The sequence below is a fragment of the Sparus aurata genome, chromosome 17 (genome assembly GCF_900880675.1).
Source record: "Sparus aurata chromosome 17, fSpaAur1.1, whole genome shotgun sequence".
Classification (NCBI taxonomy): Eukaryota; Metazoa; Chordata; class Actinopteri; order Spariformes; family Sparidae; genus Sparus; species Sparus aurata.
Genome location: NC_044203.1, coordinates 25,505,508 through 25,526,859, shown reverse-complemented (window position 1 = coordinate 25,526,859; position 21,352 = coordinate 25,505,508). Strand labels below are relative to the sequence as shown.

The 21,352-nt window shown below is 38.9% G+C and overlaps 1 protein-coding gene and 1 pseudogene across 1 annotated transcript; both read left to right on the top strand.

Moving 5' to 3' along the window:
- Window positions 1-4,500: 4,500 nt before the first annotated feature.
- On the top strand, window positions 4,501-11,290 carry LOC115567757 (carcinoembryonic antigen-related cell adhesion molecule 5-like). Its single transcript, XM_030394606.1, has 8 exons — window positions 4,501-4,546; window positions 5,682-5,996; window positions 7,729-8,007; window positions 8,327-8,593; window positions 8,764-9,039; window positions 9,197-9,448; window positions 9,530-9,644; window positions 10,975-11,290. Exons 1-7 carry the CDS (start codon window positions 4,501-4,503, stop codon window positions 9,628-9,630), a joined length of 1,536 nt encoding a protein of 511 aa, XP_030250466.1. The 3' UTR covers window positions 9,631-9,644; window positions 10,975-11,290.
- A 3,346-nt stretch (window positions 11,291-14,636) lies between these two features.
- On the top strand, window positions 14,637-20,409 carry LOC115567756 (carcinoembryonic antigen-related cell adhesion molecule 5-like; annotated as a pseudogene).
- The last annotated feature ends 943 nt before the right edge of the window (window positions 20,410-21,352 follow it).

Below are 21,352 nucleotides of genomic sequence, written 5' to 3'. Positions count from 1 at the left end.
AATGTGTAGGGATACGGAGGTTCTACAGTCTGGTAAGTTTTCGTTTCATAAGTTTCTTCCAGCAACTGGGCCTCACACTGTATTTCACCGCTCGCAGATCAGCTGTTGCCCAGTTGCGCTAATGCGTAGGGATACGGAGGTTCTACGGTTGAGAAAATGTAGTGCCAAAAGAAAGGCCAGTCTGACGGCGATGTAAAGCGCTATGAATTTTCTCTATACAACGTACACTTGAACTGTTATAGATTTTTTTAGGTGAGTCTTGTTTTAGGTGGTTAAATTTCGCTTTTTCATCTGACCCCTTCACTGTAGTACAAAACTGAGCGTCTGCGCTGCAGTGGCTCTCTACTTCTCCAAACTGAGGCTGCGCTGATGGGTGATTAACGTAGGAAACAGATCGACTGTAGATATGTACTTTATATGACCCCAATTCAAAAAACACGAACTATCCCTTTAACGCCAACCTTACTCTATCATTATGCATTACATCAGGCAAACTGTACAATTAACTGTAAAAGTTGTATCGGGATATGAGAACACATAAACTCAGCTGTCTTTTTCCTTGATTGTAAGTTTTGAATATGTTAAGACGCTCAGTACAGAAGATCGTAACTCAAAACAACAACTGTTTACTTAAATCTCTTGTTTCCTTTTTGTCCTGCAGGTGATCAGAAAATGAAAACATCTTGACCTGCACCAAGAAAAGAAATGACACCAATTTGTTTAGAATTTCAGCCTTTTCTTTTCAATCTTTAAGTTATCCAGTCTAACTCACCAGTAACATGATTAGCAGTTATTTTTAGACACCCAGAAATATAAATGTACTTAAAACTGCATTCATTGACTCTTTGACTACTTGGAGGAAAAAGAGCTCCACAAGAAAATGCAGTGACATTATATTATCATCATTTCAGGGCCAGTGCTGCATATGATCACCTAAAGTCCAATATTCACTCTCCTTTTAGCAGGCAGTGTTTACAGTTAGCCTTTTACTGAAAACTCTGAAAATGCTATTTGTCAAGTCAGTTTTGTTTATATAGCTGAAAATCAAAATGCTTCAACAGACTTTACAATCAGTACAGTGTACAAAGCCTCTTGTGCCTCAATCCTTGATTTATTAGTAAACAAAGAGGTGGGATGCAACAGATGTCACACTGACAGAACAGGCAATCAAAATCACAGTACATACAGATTACAATAAAACAATTTCAAATACATTTAGATTATAAAGTACTTTCACTGATCCAGGAGGAACTGAGCAGCTAGAGGTTTCGCCAAGTCGATACTTTTGCTATACCACCTCATCTCTGCCGCAGTGGCCTGGAAGAGGACAGGCCACACAAAGAAGATTGGCAAGCATTGGTATGAAAAATTGTATGTATACCAATTTTGACGAGTGAAGTGAATGATAATCCATGAAGGGCAGCCAAAGGGACGACAATCCAGATCCAACATCTGTGTGAGGCATCGGCTAGGACAGAGCGAGGCTCTAATCGAAGTTAGAGAAATACAGTTTTTATCAAGAGTCTAAAAAACTCTGAGAAATTGAGAGATAACGTTATAACTTTGGATCTGGATGACAATTTAGAGTCCCTTTAAGTTTACTGTATTACAAATATGAAATATATTTATTTGAAACTAAATCCACTTGCCTTAATTGCACATGAACAGCTGAGTAAAAAGAAACATTTCTTGTTCTGCTTTTAATAAATAGTGATGAATGTGTATTCAGTTATGTTGTTTGATATTTGAAGCATTGAAATTACATTCATTGTTATAAATATCTTTGTGTACTTGGCTTATTATTTTACAATGTATATCTAATCTTACATTAATTGTTCTCTTATGTTCCAACCTCAATACTGGAAAATGGAAAAATATTTGGTTGAGCTAAGACATTAGGCAAAATGTATGCACAAATTAATAATGTTGTCTATGCCATGTGGTTCTGACAGCAATTGAATATGTAAATGTTGTTTAAATATAATATCCTAACACTGGCAACTGTGTGAGAAAGGAGATTTAAAGTGCACTATTTCAATAAAACTGTATGTACAAATGTACAAATATACAATCGTTCTTTACTTGAATTTACACTTTTTTTTTGTTCCTATTTACTTTCAAAAAACAATAAATACAACAATAATTACACGTTAATGGTTAAAATTTCAACATTAGCTGACAACTTATTGTGATGACGATTGCTACTCAAAGCTACAAGAGAGACTTTTGTAACTTGCAAGATTGTTTATTCCAATGCCAAAAAAGAATAACAGTGTATGCTTGGCTACAGGGTGGGCTCTCCCCGGTCACAATCACCTCCACCTGTCTTGGTGAACTCTCTTATATTTCTTCCGGTACCCAAACACCACTCAGTGGTCAAAAAGGAGCATTGCAACACATAAACAAATCATCCATGTATATGTAACACAAATCATTTCATGAATCTTGTTCAAATGTATGTTGAAAAAATGATCTAAGTGCTGTGCTGCAAAATGCCTGAATAATTAGATAAATCCTTCATGCAGAGCAACTTACAGTGGTGGGAAAGTTCACTTTCTACATGAACTAGTTAAAAGTTAAGTTCACAAACTTTAAAATAAACTAGTTCAGTTCATAGTTCATAATTCAACATTTTGAACTAAGTTCACAGTTCCAAAAATGAACTAGTTCATAGTCCTTTTTTTTTCAATTTGTTGCTGCAAGCTATTATTTTTCTAAATTATTGCCAAAGCCCATATAGAACCACAGACAGCAATTGTTCTGTCAGTTTTAACACTGAAACTGCAGCTCTCCCACAATATACTGCAAAACCAGGTGGTCCAGCTATGGCTGGGAGATGGAGACAGCGGAGCTGCTACTGTACGCCCTTAAAGGGATATTCCAGTGTAAATTTAGTCCATGGTCTAAATCACCGTGAAACTGTGTTAGACTCCCTCTTGAGAGATCAAGTTAGCAGACCGCTAATTTACGGAGTTTTATCAACCTCAGAAACGACCGCATGACAGCAATACATTGCAGTAAATGGGTCCAAATATAAACCGCCACCAAAAAGCTACAAATAATGCTCAGAACAGCACCAAACTTCAGCAACAGTAGAAATAGGGTCTCAGCAAATTAGCGGTCTGCTAACTTGATCTCTCGAGGGGGAGTCTAACACAGTTTCACAGTGATTTAGACCATGGATTAAACTTACACCGGAATATCCCTTAATGTGATTTGGGTTGTAGAGGATCTGTTTTGGCTCGCCGTTGCCGTGTCTTTAGATTTTTCATTCACTCGCACATACCTTGAAAGGCTAGCTGGGTGCATTAGTTCAATCATTGAACTAACTAAATGTGCCGTTCCAGGTTCGCTGTTGAGACTGTTGAGGTACGGAGTTGCTTCTTGAAACCCGACGGGCAAAGTATACTCAAAAAGGTCAGATTTTTCCCACCTGGATCATCACTGACGTTTTCATAGAATAGTTTTAAGTAATCATACATATCATCATCACTCATAGATGCCGTGGAGGCAGGAGGCAGAGGAGGCAGAGTCTGAGGTAGTGCTGCTGCCTTCATTTGTTCTTGCCTCCATGCTTTACACATTGATGACGCATGCGGCGATGGGTGCGACTCTGTGGTAGCTGGTGTTGCCAGTGTTATGTCCATTCAGGACGAATTAATCTGTGTTGATTACGTAATGCCTCACTGCATGTTTGGTATGCAGCTGTTTCTGCCTGAAATTGTTAAATTTCGTTTTGACCAAAAGTAAAGCAAGTTGCGTGCACAAACCTCTTGTCCAGCGTCCTTTTAATACACAACAGCCAGATTGGGTGTTTTTTCGCTACCTGTTCTTGGTGTGTTTTAGCCGGTTTTCGCCTGGAAGGCTCGATGGAAATCTGCCACTGTCTTGAGCGAAGTTAAACTGTGAGAGCGCGCCGTTCACAAACACCAGAATGAAGGCGTTCACAATAACGTTCATCAGGCAGAAAGACGTATGTTCAGTTCACGTTTGCCCAAAATATGAATCAGTTCATGAACGATCATTCATTGAACGCGTTCATGCACAACACTGGCACCTTATACACCAAATGCTACAGTATGCTGCCCTCTGGTCTTTATGTGATCTACTGAGCAGTATGTCTTCCTGGATATTCAACATCCCCCTGAGATTGTAGTGTAGAGAATGAGAAACACTCAAGGACACCAGGGGATGAAAGTTTGCCGATACATATGGCAGAAAATACCTGTCATCAGTTCTCATGTCTTCACCTGAATACGAAATACAGAGCAAATTCCCAATTAATTGATGTTGAATGTTTCACTGTTCAGTTCAGGCTTTATTAATGATTATCCAGCTAGTTGATCGTTGATCTGAGGTCCTATCGCACAGTCCCTCCCTGTACTACCGTCATAAATTTAAATCTGCATCCATTATGCGGAAACTAGAGAAGGGACAGTGAAGTAGTGAAGTAGTGTGATCTTCTTCTATCTTCTTATACTTGATGATACTGCGAATGAAATGGAAAAAGCTGTGATACACTTCATCGTCCTGGGAGTCATCTCAGGTGAGCTTTCATAACTTGATACAGCAGACAAATCTTTATTCACGTATTTCTCTAAATGTATCTGTTGTGGAATTTCGGCTCACTTGACCGCTCAGGAGAGATGAAGAAGACTCAGAGACATCGATGACTTATGCTGAGCAACATAACATCACGTCTGTCTGCACAGACAGAGTGTTGCCATGATAATCTTCACCAGTCTGCCCAAGTGTCCATATAATATCTCACAGCTTCAAGAGGCAGTGCTTCCAATCATGGTTATCTGTTTAAAAACATAGCAAGGGGGGTGATGCAGAATCTCTCCCCTGTAGTAAGAGAGGACTAAGAGGCAAAATAAGTGAGACACTTAGTCTGTAATCATAGATAGATTGAAGGCCTCCTCACGAGGTTTACACAAACAGTTAGCTTAGCCTTGGCTTGGTTTGTCAGACATCTGTTCTGTAGACATATCTACCTCCTATAGATTGGAGAGAGAGTGATCTTGGAGAATCATAAAATTCCCCCACAGTATCCATCAATAACTGGTGTGTAACAGCATTAATAGATTTATGTAACACTGGACTCTCCTCTCAGAAAGTTCTGTACTATGTGACTGTTGTGTTTGATGAATTATATTGAGTTGTTCACCTGTCATGATCAAATTAAGTCTTTTCAGAAAACATATATTATTGCAACACAAGCAGCAGTATACAGAGGCCTCATATAGAAGCACAACCCCTACCTGTACTGTACCGTACACACAAACACATTATGACAGAAATATCAGTTACAAAACTGAATTACTATCAGACATTCAGAAAGCAATATCTTTTTTTTTTTTTACTACAACAGAAAATGAAGGGTCTTCCTCTCTCTGTTAGATGAGAATTAATTGTCTGGTGTTGTGATCAACATTTTCTTTTGGTGAGATGACACTAGTTTTCATGATGTGATGGACTGATGAGGATCCTTGGCGTTTTTTGTTTTTTTTGTGGACAAACTGAACACATCATTTCAGCTGGTTAGCAAGTTGACAATCAGCTTAGCTTTATTTAGAGGTTTTGTGTGATAGTGGTTGTGATTTAAGAAATTGTGGTTCATTTTGCAAAAACAATGAAATTATTAGAGTTGTTCTCAGACCTATGACTGTGTGTTCCAGGTTTAACCAAAGGAGCTGGTGTGTTGCCAGACGGTCCTCTGAATGCAACACTGGGAGGGACAATGGTGTTCACCACAACACTGACTCCACCAGAAAAACCCTTTACATTTGTGGAATGGAAATTTGGTGACCAAAGTATAATCAGTACAAATACTAATGCTACTGCAGACTATGAAGGCAGGGTCACCCTCTTCATTTCTACTGGTTCTCTGGAGCTCAGGAATCTGGTTCTGAGTGACAGTGGAGAATACAGAGTTCTCATTATACCACAGGGAGGATCAATACTGGAAGGAACCATCAGACTGGAAGTTTATGGTGAGCAGATTTTTCACTTGTATCTCTTTTACTGCCGATGTACATCAGCTAAATAGTGTCTGAAAGTAAGTGTTTATCTGTCCTCTCTGGTGAAAAGCACAACCCTTTTTCATCTCTGGCTACAACCAGCACCACTGATGCATCAGGTCAGACACATGCTTTATTGACCTGTTGCCACAACCAAAAGTGATGTCACAGAACCCTGAAGTACATTTGTACATAGCCTAAACTGAGAGATCAAACCTAACCTGACACCCTCCAGTCATAGATTGTCAAAATTGTAGTTATTGTACTTGCTCCACTTTCTTTTTACCCCAAAGAAGAAGCCTACTAGTTAATGTTTACTGAATTTGTCAAATTTGACATGTTTGCCATCAACATGTTTAATGTGGTGTACAGTTTGAAATCAGTTGAAAAATTATGTTCAATAAGATGATGAGAGGTAAGACGCACCTCAGACACAGAAGCAGACAGGACGCACTTTAAATATGAAAACCAGACAGCTTATACAGCAATGCTGGGACATGAGATTTGTTTGTGTAGTATGGGAACGAGTTGAAAACCATGTACAGTGTTAACTATTTGTGTATATTTCTCACTTCCCCCTGATGATCTGAATGACACTGCTATCTTGTCTGTCTGTGTGCTGTCTGTATCCTTTTTCATATCTGATGTTATCAGATATTAATTTATTTTTCACTGCATGAGAAAATAGACGTGTAGTGCGTGAAAACTTTTTTGAAAAGTGTCAATTGCATCAGGAGAAAAACATTAGATTCAGAAGGTGTTTTTGCATTACATCTACCTGACTTTAGCCATTCTCTTAAGATGTGTGGCACAGCCACATCAGCCATATCTGTTTTATTGCTCTGGAATTTTATGGCTCAAACTGGGTCAAGCTTGTCATAAGGAAATCAATCTTTAAATAGGTCAAACCTCAAGTCCTCTCATGTCTTAATCAAATAGCTCTAGAGCAGGACTTAGAAAAAGGTTATGGCACTGTATTTGTTTTGCAGTTATTTGTGGGGTTTTCAATTATGTGATTTGTATGGTTTATGTCACTACAATACATCATTGTTATCATACAATACTGGCTAAACACTTTGTCATAGTTTTGAGTTTGTGGTTTTGTTATTTGCTGTTTCATTTTGAAATTATATGATCCTATGTCATGTCTCGCTTCCTCATCCCTTTGTTTATTTTTCCTCATGGTCTGCACCTCTCTGATGTGTTTCACCTGTGTCAAATTATCCCTACCTCCTTCTGTTAATTTGTCGGTTTAGTCTCCCTAGGTCTGATCCTGACTCTCCTGTTCCCACATACTTGTGATATGTTTCTAGCTTTTCATCCCCGATTTCCTGTGTTGTTCCTAGTTTATACCCTTGCCTTTTTGATTTGGTCATTTGCTTTTGGTTTGTGCTTTTGTGTTTGCATTTCATGGATTATGGTTCTTGCCCTCATAGTGAGGGGCACTACGGGGAGTAGCCAAAAAACGCCACCTGGGGAAGTACTCACCAGGAAATGTTTTTCCACTGTTTGGAAAATGGATATTAAGTCACAGGATTGTTACTGAGGACTCAGAGATGTGACTTCACGAATAAACGCTTTATTATAGTAATCAAAAATTATCAGAGCTATCAGCCAGTCAATTATTCTTTTATTACACTGCAGTGGTTCTCTGTCTTTATTATGTGATGGAATATTATAAAACCTTTTTGTTTTCCACCCACAGAGCCACTCTCCAATGTAATGGTAACTCCCAGCAGCACAGACTTGGTGGAGTTCAACAGCTCCATCAGTCTAAAATGCTCCGCCTCTGGAATCTCTCTCTCTTTCCTCTGGCTGAACAGCAGCTCTGAAGTTATACAAAGTGACAGAGTTCAGCTCACTGACGGAGGCGCCACCCTCACTATAGTCAATGTGACCCGCTATGACCAGGGACCGTATGAGTGTCATGTGTTCAATCCAGTAAACAGTGATACCAGTGAACCACTAACCCTCTCCATCAGCTGTGAGTTATCCTGCCTGTTCAGTAATTTGTTTGACAACATCTGCATGATCCTCAATTGTTTGCATTAAATACTAGGAAACCGTTTTAACCATGTGTGATCTGGTACAGTATCACTGTAATCTACAGCACAGTGCCAACTAAATCATTTTACAATCAGTGCCATTCAGAAAGTGTTAGTCATGTAATTGTGCATATGAATCAGTTCTTATGCCTCTGACTAAATCTGCATGCCAAACGCCTAGCACCTTTATTTTCCTAACATTGAATGTTGTTTTGTTTTTTTTCTTTTTGTTGCTGTTGTTTTAACCCCTATATTCAGATGGACCAGAAAATGTAAACTTGAACGTAAAGGTGTCAAAGGGATACTACCTGGAAGGTTCAAACATCAGCCTGTCCTGCTCAGCTGTCTCCAGACCTGCAGCCCAGTTTTACTGGCTTCTGAATGGAGCATACCTGAATGATACTGGACCAGAGTTCAAACTGGTGAACATTCAGATGAGTCAGAGTGGAAACTACAGCTGTCAGGCCTTTAACAACAAAACGCTGAGATATGAAACATCTCAGTCTTCAGCTGTAACTGTGCTAGGTGGGTTTAAATACATTGATAGATTGTACGAAAAAACATGGATACAGAAGAGTCGAGCAAAAAGAAACAATTCATATAATTGTTTGCAATGATGATACTTGTAGATAGCTGAGTTACTTTGTTCCTGTTTTCATATTTTCACGCAAAATCCATGATCTTTTTCCCAACAGAGAGAATATCAGGCACTGCTGTCACACCATCAACAAACCTGCCGATTGAGGGGAACTCTGTTAACTTAACTTGTGATGCTGCTGCTGGCTCCATCTTTACCAGTCTGTGGAAGAAGGATGATTCAGATCTGATCCTGACTGACAACATGGCACTTTATGAGGAGAACAGAGTTCTGTCCTTTAAAAGTCTGAATAACACAGACAGTGGAAAATATTCTTGTGAAATCAGCAACCCTGTCAGCAATGATAAAGCTCAGTACATCATGATTGTTAAGTGTAAGTAACTGTAGAGTTTACATTTACTGCCCAAAATGATGTGTGCCATAACAATGTTTTGTTCAACACAAGATTTTATTTTTTTAAATGACCGATTGAACAAGCTTCACATTCTTTATTATTTGTGCTTCTATAATATCTAAAATCTGTTTTTCAGATGGACCGGAAAATGTTCAAATCAAAGGCCCAAGCAAGATCGATTTTGGCAAAACCTTAACATTAACCTGCTCTGCTGAGTCTGAACCATCTGCTACTTACACCTGGACACTGAATGGGACAGAGATATACAGTTCTTCTGTGTTCACTAAAGTCATCACTGAACTTTCTGACAGTGGCAGCTACACCTGTCAAGCCATGAACAATATAGCTGAGAGAACATCATCGGCGGTGCATCAAGTGACTGTAACAGGTACCAAGATGGTGCACTTACACTTTTAGAGTTTAACATCATCAGACTTATCCAATTCTGACCCCCTTTTCTTTTTTTCAGCCATCCTTGGTGAAACATCAGGCTGTTCGGCTGGTTGCATCGCTGGAATAGTAATTGCGTGTTTGGCCGTCTGTGCAGCAGCTGGTGGTGGAGGGTACTAGCTCTATACCAAAATGTAAGTTGAAAATAGCTTTAAGGTGTAAATCAGGAGCCTTTTTTCTAATTTTCAAGAATCAATCAGTAAAGTGGTCATTGTAACAGCTCAGAAATACCTGGTTTGGACCCAAGAACACAATCAGAGACTCAGCAGGCAAAATTAAAAGTTCATTATAAGTCCAAAGTATACAGTGAGGGAAGAGCGCAGATAGAGGTGAAAGAAAATGTGGAACCAGAACCAGGATGATCTGCGACAACAAAACTTTGCTAGTGTTGCAATATATTCTCTATATAGTTCTAAGCCTGGCTTGAAAAGTCTTCACAGTGATACCAGCCAGACATTTCTCCTTTTTTAAATCATGTATCAATAGGTGATTGTCTTTTGATTACCACAGCCTTAAAGTGATAGTTCGTGTTTTTTGAAGTGGGGTCATATAAAGTACATATCTATAGTCGGTCTGCTCTCTACCGTAATCACCGATCAGCACAGCCTCAGTTTGGAGAAGTAGAGAGCCGCTCCAGCCCAGACGCTCAGCTTTGTACTGCAGTTAAGGGGTCCAGAGAAAAAGTGAAATTTAACCACCTAAAACAAGGCTCACATAAAAAAATCTATAACAAGTGTAACAAGTTCAAGTGTACGTTGTACAGACAAAATTCACACCGCTTTACACTCCCTACGAAGTTGTGCTAATGTGTAGGGATACGGAGGTTCTACAGTCTGGTAAGTTTTCGTTTCATAAGTTTCTTCCAGCAACTGGGCCTCACACTGTATTTCACCGCTCGCAGATCAGCTGTTGCCCAGTTGCGCTAATGCGTAGGGATACGGAGGTTCTACGGTTGAGAAAATGTAGTGCCAAAAGAAAGGCCGGTCTGACGGCGATGTAAAGCGCTATGAATTTTCTCTATACAACGTACACTTGAACTGTTATAGATTTTTTTAGGTGAGTCTTGTTTTAGGTGGTTAAATTTCGCTTTTTCATCTGACCCCTTCACTGTAGTACAAAACTGAGCGTCTGCGCTGCAGTGGCTCTCTACTTCTCCAAACTGAGGCTGCGCTGATGGGTGATTAACGTAGGAAACAGATCGACTGTAGATATGTACTTTATATGACCCCAATTCAAAAAACACGAACTATCCCTTTAACGCCAACCTTACTCTATCATTATGCATTACATCAGGCAAACTGTACAATTAACTGTAAAAGTTGTATCGGGATATGAGAACACATAACTCAGCTGTCTTTTTCCTTGATTGTAAGTTTTGAATATGTTAAGACGCTCAGTACAGAAGATCGTAACTCAAAACAACAACTGTTTACTTAAATCTCTTGTTTCCTTTTTGTCCTGCAGGTGATCAGAAAATGAAAACATCTTGATCTGCACCAAGAAAAGAAATGACACCAATTTGTTTAGAATTTCAGCCTTTTCTTTTCAATCTTTAAGTTATCCAGTCTAACTCACCAGTAACATGATTAGCAGTTATTTTTAGACACCCAGAAATATAAATGTACTTAAAACTGCATTCATTGACTCTTTGACTACTTGGAGGAAAAAGAGCTCCACAAGAAAATGCAGTGACATTATATTATCATCATTTCAGGGCCAGTGCTGCATATGATCACCTAAAGTCCAATATTCACTCTCCTTTTAGCAGGCAGTGTTTACAGTTAGCCTTTACTGAAAACTCTGAAAATGCTATTTGTCAAGTCAGTTTTGTTTATATAGCTGAAAATCAAAATGCTTCAACAGACTTTACAATCAGTACAGTGTACAAAGCCTCTTGTGCCTCAATCCTTGATTTATTAGTAAACAAAGAGGTGGGATGCAACAGATGTCACACTGACAGAACAGGCAATCAAAATCACAGTACATACAGATTACAATAAAACAATTTCAAATACATTTAGATTATAAAGTATTTTCACTGATCCAGGAGGAACTGAGCAGCTAGAGGTTTCGCCAAGTCAATACTTTTGCTATACCACCTCATCTCTGCCGCAGTGGCCTGGAAGAGGACAGGCCACACAAAGAAGATTAGCAAGCATTGGTATGAAAAATTGTATGTATACCAATTTTGATGAGCGAAGTGAATGATAATCCATGAAGGGCAGCCAAAGGGACGACAATCCAGATCCAACATCTGTGTGAGGCATCGGCTAGGACAGAGCGAGGCTCTAATCGAAGTTAGAGAAATACAGTTTTTATCAAGAGTCTAAAAAACTCTGAGAAATTGAGAGATAACGTTATAACTTTGGATCTGGATGACAATTTAGAGTCCCTTTAAGTTTACTGTGTTACAAATATGAAATATATTTATTTGAAACTAAATCCACTTGCCTTAATTGCACATGAACAGCTGAGTAAAAAGAAACATTTCTTGTTCTGCTTTTAATAAATAGTGATGAATGTGTATTCAGTTATGTTGTTTGATATTTGAAGCATTGAAATTACATTCATTGTTATAAATATCTTTGTGTACTTGGCTTATTATTTTACAATGTATATCTAATCTTACATTAATTGTTCTATTATGTTCCAACCTCAATACTGGAAAATGGAAAAATATTTGGTTGAGCTAAGACATTAGGCAAAATATATGCACAAATTAATAATGTTGTCTATGCCATGTGGTTCTGACAGCAATTGAATATGTAAATGTTGTTTAAATATGATATCCTAACACTGGCAACTGTGTGAGAAAGGAGATTTAAAGTGCACTATTTCAATAAAACTGTATGTACAAATGTACAAATATACAATCGTTCTTTACTTGAATTTACACTTTTTTTTTGTTCCTATTTACTTTCAAAAAACAATAAATACAACAATAATTACACGTTAATGGTTAAAATTTCAACATTAGCTGACAACTTATTGTGATGACGATTGCTACTCAAAGCTACAAGAGAGACTTTTGTAACTTGCAAGATTGTTTATTCCAATGCCAAAAAAGAATAACAGTGTATGCTTGGCTACAGGGTGGGCTCTCCCTGGTCTCAATCACCTCCGCCTGTCTTGGTGAACTCTCTTATATTTCTTCCGGTACCCAAACACCACTCAGTGGTCAAAAAGGAGCATTGCAACACATAAACAAATCATCCATGTATATGTAACACAAATCATTTCATGAATCTTGTTCAAATGTATGTTGAAAAATGATCTAAGTGCTGTGCTGCAAAATGCCTGAATAATTAGATAAATCCTTCATGCAGAGCAACTTACAGTGGTGGGAAAGTTCACTTTCTACATGAACTAGTTAAAAGTTAAGTTCACAAACTTTAAAATGAACTAGTTCAGTTCATAGTTCATAATTCAACATTTTGAACTAAGTTCACACTTCCAAAAATGAACTAGTTCATAGTCCTTTTTTTTTCAATTTGTTGCTGCAAGCTATTATTTTTCTAAATTATTGCCAAAGCCCATATAGAACCACAGACAGCAATTGTTCTGTCAGTTTTAACACTGAAACTGCAGCTCTCCCACAATATACTGCAAAACCAGGTGGTCCAGCTATGGCTGGGAGATGGAGACAGCGGAGCTGCTACTGTACGCCCTTAAAGGGATATTCCAGTGTAAATTTAGTCCATGGTCTAAATCACCGTGAAACTGTGTTAGACTCCCTCTTGAGAGATCAAGTTAGCAGAACGCTAATTTACGGAGTTTTATCAACCTCAGAAACGACCGCATGACAGCAATACATTGCAGTAAATGGGTCCAAATATAAACCGCCACCAAAAAGCTACAAATAATGCTCAGAACAGCACCAAACTTCAGCAACAGTAGAAATAGGGTCTCAGCAAATTAGCGGTCTGCTAACTTGATCTCTCGAGGGGGAGTCTAACACAGTTTCACAGTGATTTAGACCATGGATTAAACTTACACCGGAATATCCCTCTAATGTGATTTGGGTTGTAGAGGATCTGTTTTGGCTCGCCGTTGCCGTGTCTTTAGATTTTTCATTCACTCGCACATACCTTGAAAGGCTAGCTGGGTGCATTATTTCAATCATTGAACTAACTAAATGTGCCGTTCCAGGTTCGCTGTTGAGACTGTTGAGGTACAGAGTTGCTTCTTGAAACCCGACGGGCAAAGTATACTCAAAAAGGTCAGATTTTTCCCACCTGGATCATCACTGACGTTTTCATAGAATAGTTTTAAGTAATCATACATATTATCATCACTCATAGATGCCGTGGAGGCAGGAGGCAGAGGAGGCAGAGTCTGAGGTAGTGCTGCTGCCTTCATTTGTTCTTGCCTCCATGCTTTACACATTGATGACGCATGCGGCGATGGGTGCGACTCTGTGGTAGCTGGTGTTGCCAGTGTTATGTCCATTCAGGACGAATTAATCTGTGTTGATTACGTAATGCCTCACTGCATGTTTGGTATGCAGCTGTTTCTGTCTGAAATTGTTAAATTTCGTTTTGACCAAAAGTAAAGCAAGTTGCGTGCACAAACCTCTTGTCCAGCGTCCTTTTAATACACAACAGCCAGATTGGGTGTTTTTTTCGCTACCTGTTCTTGGTGTGTTTTAGCCGGTTTTCGCCTGGAAGGCTCGATGGAAATCTGCCACTGTCTTGAGCGAAGTTAAACTGTGAGAGCACGCCGTTCACAAACGCCAGAATGAAGGCGTTCACAATAACGTTCATCAGGCAGAAAGACGTATGTTCAGTTCACGTTTGCCCAAAATATGAATCAGTTCATGAACGATCGTTCATTGAACGCGTTCATGCACAACTGTCATCAGTTCTCATGTCTTCACCTGAATACGAAATACAGAGCAAATTCCCAATTAATTGATGTTGAATGTTTCACTGTTCAGTTCAGGCTTTATTAATGATTATCCAGCTAGTTGATCATTGATCTGAGGTCCTATCGCACAGTCCCTCCCTGTACTACCGTCATGAATTTAAATCTGCATCCATTATGCGGAAACTAGAGAAGGGACAGTGAAGTAGTGAAGTAGTGTGATCTTCTTCTATCTTCTTATACTTGATGATACTGCGAATGAAATGGAAAAAGCTGTGATACACTTCATCGTCCTGGGAGTCATCTCAGGTGAGCTTTCATAACTTGATACAGCAGACAAATCTTTATTCACGTATTTCTCTAAATGTATCTGTTGTGGAATTTCGGCTCACTTGACCGCTCAGGAGAGATGAAGAAGACTCAGAGACATCGATGACTTATGCTGAGCAACATAACATCACGTCTGTCTGCACGGACAGAGTGTTGCCATGATAATCTTCACCAGTCTGCCCAAGTGTCCATATAATATCTCACAGCTTCAAGAGGCAGTGCTTCCAATCATGGTTATCTGTTTAAAAACATAGCAAGGGGGGTGATGCAGAATCTCTCCCCTGTAGTAAGAGAGGACTAAGAGGCAAAATAAGTGAGACACTTAGTCTGTAATCATAGATAGATTGAAGGCCTCCTCACGAGGTTTACACAAACAGTTAGCTTAGCCTTGGCTTGGTTTGTCAGACATCTGTTCTGTAGACATATCTACCTCCTATAGATTGGAGAGAGAGTGATCTTGGAGAATCATAAAATTCCCCCACAGTATCCATCAATAACTGGTGTGTAACAGCATTAATAGATTTATGTAACACTGGACTCTCCTCTCAGAAAGTTCTGTACTATGTGACTGTTGTGTTTGATGAATTATATTGAGTTGTTCACCTGTCATGATCAAATTAAGTCTTTTCAGAAAACATATATTATTGCAACACAAGCAGCAGTATACAGAGGCCTCATATAGAAGCACAACCCCTACCTGTACTGTACCGTACACACAAACACATTATGACAGAAATATCAGTTACAAAACTGAATTACTATCAGACATTCAGAAAGCAATATCTTTTTTTTTTTTACTACAACAGAAAATGAAGGGTCTTCCTCTCTCTGTTAGATGAGAATTAATTGTCTGGTGTTGTGATCAACATTTTCTTTTGGTGAGATGACACTAGTTTTCATGATGTGATGGACTGATGAGGATCCTTGGCGTTTTTTGTTTTTTTTGTGGACAAACTGAACACATCATTTCAGCTGGTTAGCAAGTTGACAATCAGCTTAGCTTTATTTAGAGGTTTTGTGTGATAGTGGTTGTGATTTAAGAAATTGTGGTTCATTTTGCAAAAACAATGAAATTATTAGAGTTGTTCTCAGACCTATGACTGTGTGTTCCAGGTTTAACCAAAGGAGCTGGTGTGTTGCCAGACGGTCCTCTGAATGCAACACTGGGAGGGACAATGGTGTTCACCACAACACTGACTCCACAAGAAAAACCCTTTACATTTGTGGAATGGAAATTTGGTGACCAAAGTATAATCAGTACAAATACTAATGCTACTGCAGACTGTTAAGGCAGGGTCACCCTCTTCATTTCTACTGGTTCTCTGGAGCTCAGGAATCTGGTTCTGAGTGACAGTGGAGAATACAGAGTTCTCATTATACCACAGGGAGGATCAATACTGGAAGGAACCATCAGACTGGAAGTTTATGGTGAGCAGATTTTTCACTTGTATCTCTTTTACTGCCGATGTACATCAGCTAAATAGTGTCTGAAAGTAAGTGTTTATCTGTCCTCTCTGGTGAAAAGCACAACCCTTTTTCATCTCTGGCTACAACCAGCACCACTGATGCATCAGGTCAGACACATGCTTTATTGACCTGTTGCCACAACCAAAAGTGATGTCACAGAACCCTGAAGTACATTTGTACATAGCCTAAACTGAGAGATCAACCTAACCTGACACCCTCCAGTCATAGATTGTCAAAATTGTAGTTATTGTACTTGCTCCACTTTCTTTTTACCCCAAAGAAGAAGCCTACTAGTTAATGTTTACTGAATTTGTCAAATTTGACATGTTTGCCGTCAACATGTTTAATGTGGTGTACAGTTTGAAATCAGTTGAAAAATTATGTTCAATAAGATGATGAGAGGTAAGACGCACCTCAGACACAGAAGCAGACAGGACGCACTTTAAATATGAAAACCAGACAGCTTATACAGCAATGCTGGGACATGAGATTTGTTTGTGTAGTATGGGAACGAGTTGAAAACCATGTACAGTGTTAACTATTTGTGTATATTTCTCACTTCCCCCTGATGATCTGAATGACACTGCTATCTTGTCTGTCTGTGTGCTGTCTGTATCCTTTTTCATATCTGATGTTATCAGATATTAATTTATTTTTCACTGCATGAGAAAATAGACGTGTAGTGCGTGAAAACTTTTTTGAAAAGTGTCAATTGCATCAGGAGAAAAACATTAGATTCAGAAGGTGTTTTTGCATTACATCTACCTGACTTTAGCCATTCTCTTAAGATGTGTGGCACAGCCACATCAGCCATATCTGTTTTATTGCTCTGGAAATTTTATGGCTCAAACTGGGTCAAGCTTGTCATAAGGAAATCAATCTTTAATAGGTCAAACCTCAAGTCCTCTCATGTCTTAATCAAATAGCTCTAGAGCAGGACTTAGAAAAAGGTTATGGCACTGTATTTGTTTTGCAGTTATTTGTGGGGTTTTCAATTATGTGATTTGTATGGTTTATGTCACTACAATACATCATTGTTATCATACAATACTGGCTGGTTTGTGGTTTTGTTATTTGCTGTTTCATTTTGAAATTATATGATCCTATGTCATGTCTCGCTTCCTCATCCCTTTGTTTATTTTTCCTCATGGTCTGCACCTCTCTGATGTGTTTCACCTGTGTCAAATTATCCCTACCTCCTTCTGTTAATTTGTCGGTTTAGTCTCCCTAGGTCTGATCCTGACTCTCCTGTTCCCACATACTTGTGATATGTTTCTAGCTTTTCATCCCCGATTTCCTGTGTTGTTCCTAGTTTATACCCTTGCCTTTTTGATTTGGTCATTTGCTTTTGGTTTGTGCTTTTGTGTTTGCATTTCATGGATTATGGTTCTTGCCCTCATAGTGAGGGGCACTACGGGAGTAGCCAAAAAACGCCACCTGGGGAAGTACTCACCAGGAAATGTTTTTCCACTGTTTGGAAAATGGATATTAAGTCACAGGATTGTTACTGAGGACTCAGAGATGTGACTTCACGAATAAACGCTTTATTATAGTAATCAAAAATTATCAGAGCTATCAGCCAGTCAATTATTCTTTTATTACACTGCAGTGGTTCTCTGTCTTTATTATGTGATGGAATATTATAAAACCTTTTTGTTTTCCACCCACAGAGCCACTCTCCAATGTAATGGTAACTCCCAGCAGCACAGACTTGGTGGAGTTCAACAGCTCCATCAGTCTAAAATGCTCCGCCTCTGGAATATCTCTCTCTTTCCTCTGGCTGAACAGCAGCTCTGAAGTTATACAAAGTGACAGAGTTCAGCTCACTGACGGAGGCGCCACCCTCACTATAGTCAATGTGACCCGCTATGACCAGGGACCGTATGAGTGTCATGTGTTCAATCCAGTAAACAGTGATACCAGTGAACCACTAACCCTCTCCATCAGCTGTGAGTTATCCTGCCTGTTCAGTAATTTGTTTGACAACATCTGCATGATCCTCAATTGTTTGCATTAAATACTAGGAAACCGTTTTAACCATGTGTGATCTGGTACAGTATCACTGTAATCTACAGCACAGTGCCAACTAAATCATTTTACAATCAGTGCCATTCAGAAAGTGTTAGTCATGTAATTGTGCATATGAATCAGTTCTTATGCCTCTGAGTAAATCTGCATGCCAAACGCCTAGCACCTTTATTTTCCTAACATTGAATGTTGTTTTGTTTTTTTCTTTTGTTGCTGTTGTTTTAACCCCTATATTCAGATGGACCAGAAAATGTAAACTTGAACGTAAAGGTGTCAAAGGGATACTACCTGGAAGGTTCAAACATCAGCCTGTCCTGCTCAGCTGTCTCCAGACCTGCAGCCCAGTTTTACTGGCTTCTGAATGGAGCATACCTGAATGATACTGGACCAGAGTTCAAACTGGTGAACATTCAGATGAGTCAGAGTGGAAACTACAGCTGTCAGGCCTTTAACAACAAAACGCTGAGATATGAAACATCTCAGTCTTCAGCTGTAACTGTGCTAGGTGGGTTTAAATACATTGATAGATTGTACGAAAAAACATGGATACAGAAGAGTCGAGCAAAAAGAAACAATTCATATAATTGTTTGCAATGATGATACTTGTAGATAGCTGAGTTACTTTGTTCCTGTTTTCATATTTTCACGCAAAATCCATGATCTTTTTCCCAACAGAGAGAATATCAGGCACTGCTGTCACACCATCAACAAACCTGCCGATTGAGGGGAACTCTGTTAACTTAACATGTGATGCTGCTGCTGGCTCCATCTTTACCAGTCTGTGGAAGAAGGATGATTCAGATCTGATCCTGACTGACAACATGGCACTTTATGAGGAGAACAGAGTTCTGTCCTTTAAAAGTCTGTCCGAAATAGACAGTGGAAAATATTCTTGTGAAATCAGCAATCCTGTCAGCAACGATAAAGCTCAGTACATCATGATTGTTAACTGTAAGTAACTGTAGAGTTTACATTTACTGCTCAGAATGATGTGTGCCATAACAATGTTTTGTTCAACATAAGATTTTAAACTTTGAAATCATCGATTGAACAAGCTTCACATTCTTTATTATTTGTGCTTCTATAATATCAAAAATCTGTTTTTCAGATGGACCGGAAAATGTTCAAATCGAAGGCCCAAGCAAGATCGATTTTGGCAAAACCGTATCATTAACCTGCTCTGCTAAGTCTGAACCATCTGCTAGTTACACCTGGACACTAAATGGGACAGAGATACACAATTCTTCTGTGTTCACTAAAGTCTTCACTGGGTTTTCTGACAGTGGCAACTACACCTGTCAAGCCATGAACAAAATAACTGAGAGAAGATCATCAGCGGTGCATCAAGTGACTGTAACAGGTACCAAGATTGTGTTGATCAGATTTTCTTGATACTCCTGGGTGTTGCAATTTACCGAAAGGGAAGTTGTAGTAGATTTTATATTAAATTAATTTCATGATACAGCAATGGCTGCAAAAGCAAAACTCTTAACCAACTGACCCCAACCCATAAAACAGTAAATTTAGCCTATCCATTTCTCACCACCTCTTCTTTTTTTCAGCCATCCAAGGTAAAACATCAGGCTCTTCGGCTGGTTGCATCGCTGGAATAGTAATTGCGTGTTTGGCTGTCTGTGCAGCAGCTGGTGGTGGAGGGTACTACCTCTATACCAAAATGTAAGTGGAAAATAGCTTTAAGGTGTAAACCAGGAGCCTTTTTCTATTCTTCAAGAATCAGTCAGTAAAGTGGTAATTATAATAGCTCAGTAACACCTGGATTGGACCCAAGAAAAAGAGAGACTCAGCTAGCAAAGTTGAAAGTTCATTTTAAATCCAAAGTATATTGTGAAGGAAGAGCGCAGATAGAGGTGAGAGAAAATGTGAAACCAGAACCATGTTGATCTGTGACAACAAAACTTTGCTAGTGTTGCAATATATTCTCTATATAGTTCTAAGCCTGGCTTGAAAAGCCTTCACAGTAATACAAGCCAGACATCATACATTACATTAGGCAAACTGTACAATGAACAGTAAAAGTTGCATCGGGATATGAGCACACATAAACTCAAATGTCTTTCGCTTGAGGGTAAGTTTTGAATATGTTAAAATTACTATGGGCCAACTATTGCTTTTTACTCAGTACTGAAAATCATGCCTCAAACAACAACTGTTTACTTAAATCTCTTTTTTCCTTTTATGTCTTGAAGGTGATCAGAAAATCAAATCATCTTGACCTGCACCAAGAAGAAGTGACACCAATTTGTTTAGAATTTCAGCTTTTTCTCTTCCATCTTTAGATTATCCAGTTGAATTGATTATCAGTGTATCTGAATGTGTTATTTTTGACACCCAGAAATATGAAAATATGCTTAAAGCTGCATTTATTGTCTCTTTGACTACTTGGAGGCAAAAATCACAATGCTTCAACAGACTTTACAATCTGCACAGTGTACAAAGCCTCTTCTGCCTAAATCCTTGATTTACTAGGAAACAAAGAGGTGGGATGCAACAGATGTCACACTGACAGAATAGGCAATCAAAATCACAGATTACAATGAAAGAGTTTCAGATACATTTAGATTATAACATTTTTTTTTACTGATCCAGGAGGAACTGAGCAGCTAAATGTTTCGCCAAGTCGGTACCTTTGTTTATACAACCTCCTCACTGCCGCGGTGGCCTGGAAGAGGACAGGCCACACAAAGCAGATTAGCAAGCAATGGCATATACCAATTTTGATGACTGGCGAAGTGAATGATAATCCATGAAGGGCACCCAAAGGGGCGACAATACAGATCCAACATCTGTGTGAGGCATCAGGAGAAAGAGAGGCTCCTGGGCCACTGATGGTCCAGGAGAATGGAGCCTGAGAAAAAAGAGAGAAGAAGAAGGATAAAACTAGAATGAGAGAGATAAGGACACACAGTTTGGTAGCTTGAGGGAAACAGAAACAGCAAACAATAGAAGGTTGAGGAATACAGTTTTCTCTGATGCATAATGATTGTTATTTTTGACAGAAATTGAGAGATAACGCTATCATTTTGGATCTGGGTGACAATTTAGAGTCCCTTTACGTTTACTGTATTATGAATATAAAATATGTTTATTTGAAAATAAGTCCACTTGCCTTTATTGCACATGAACAGCTGAGTAA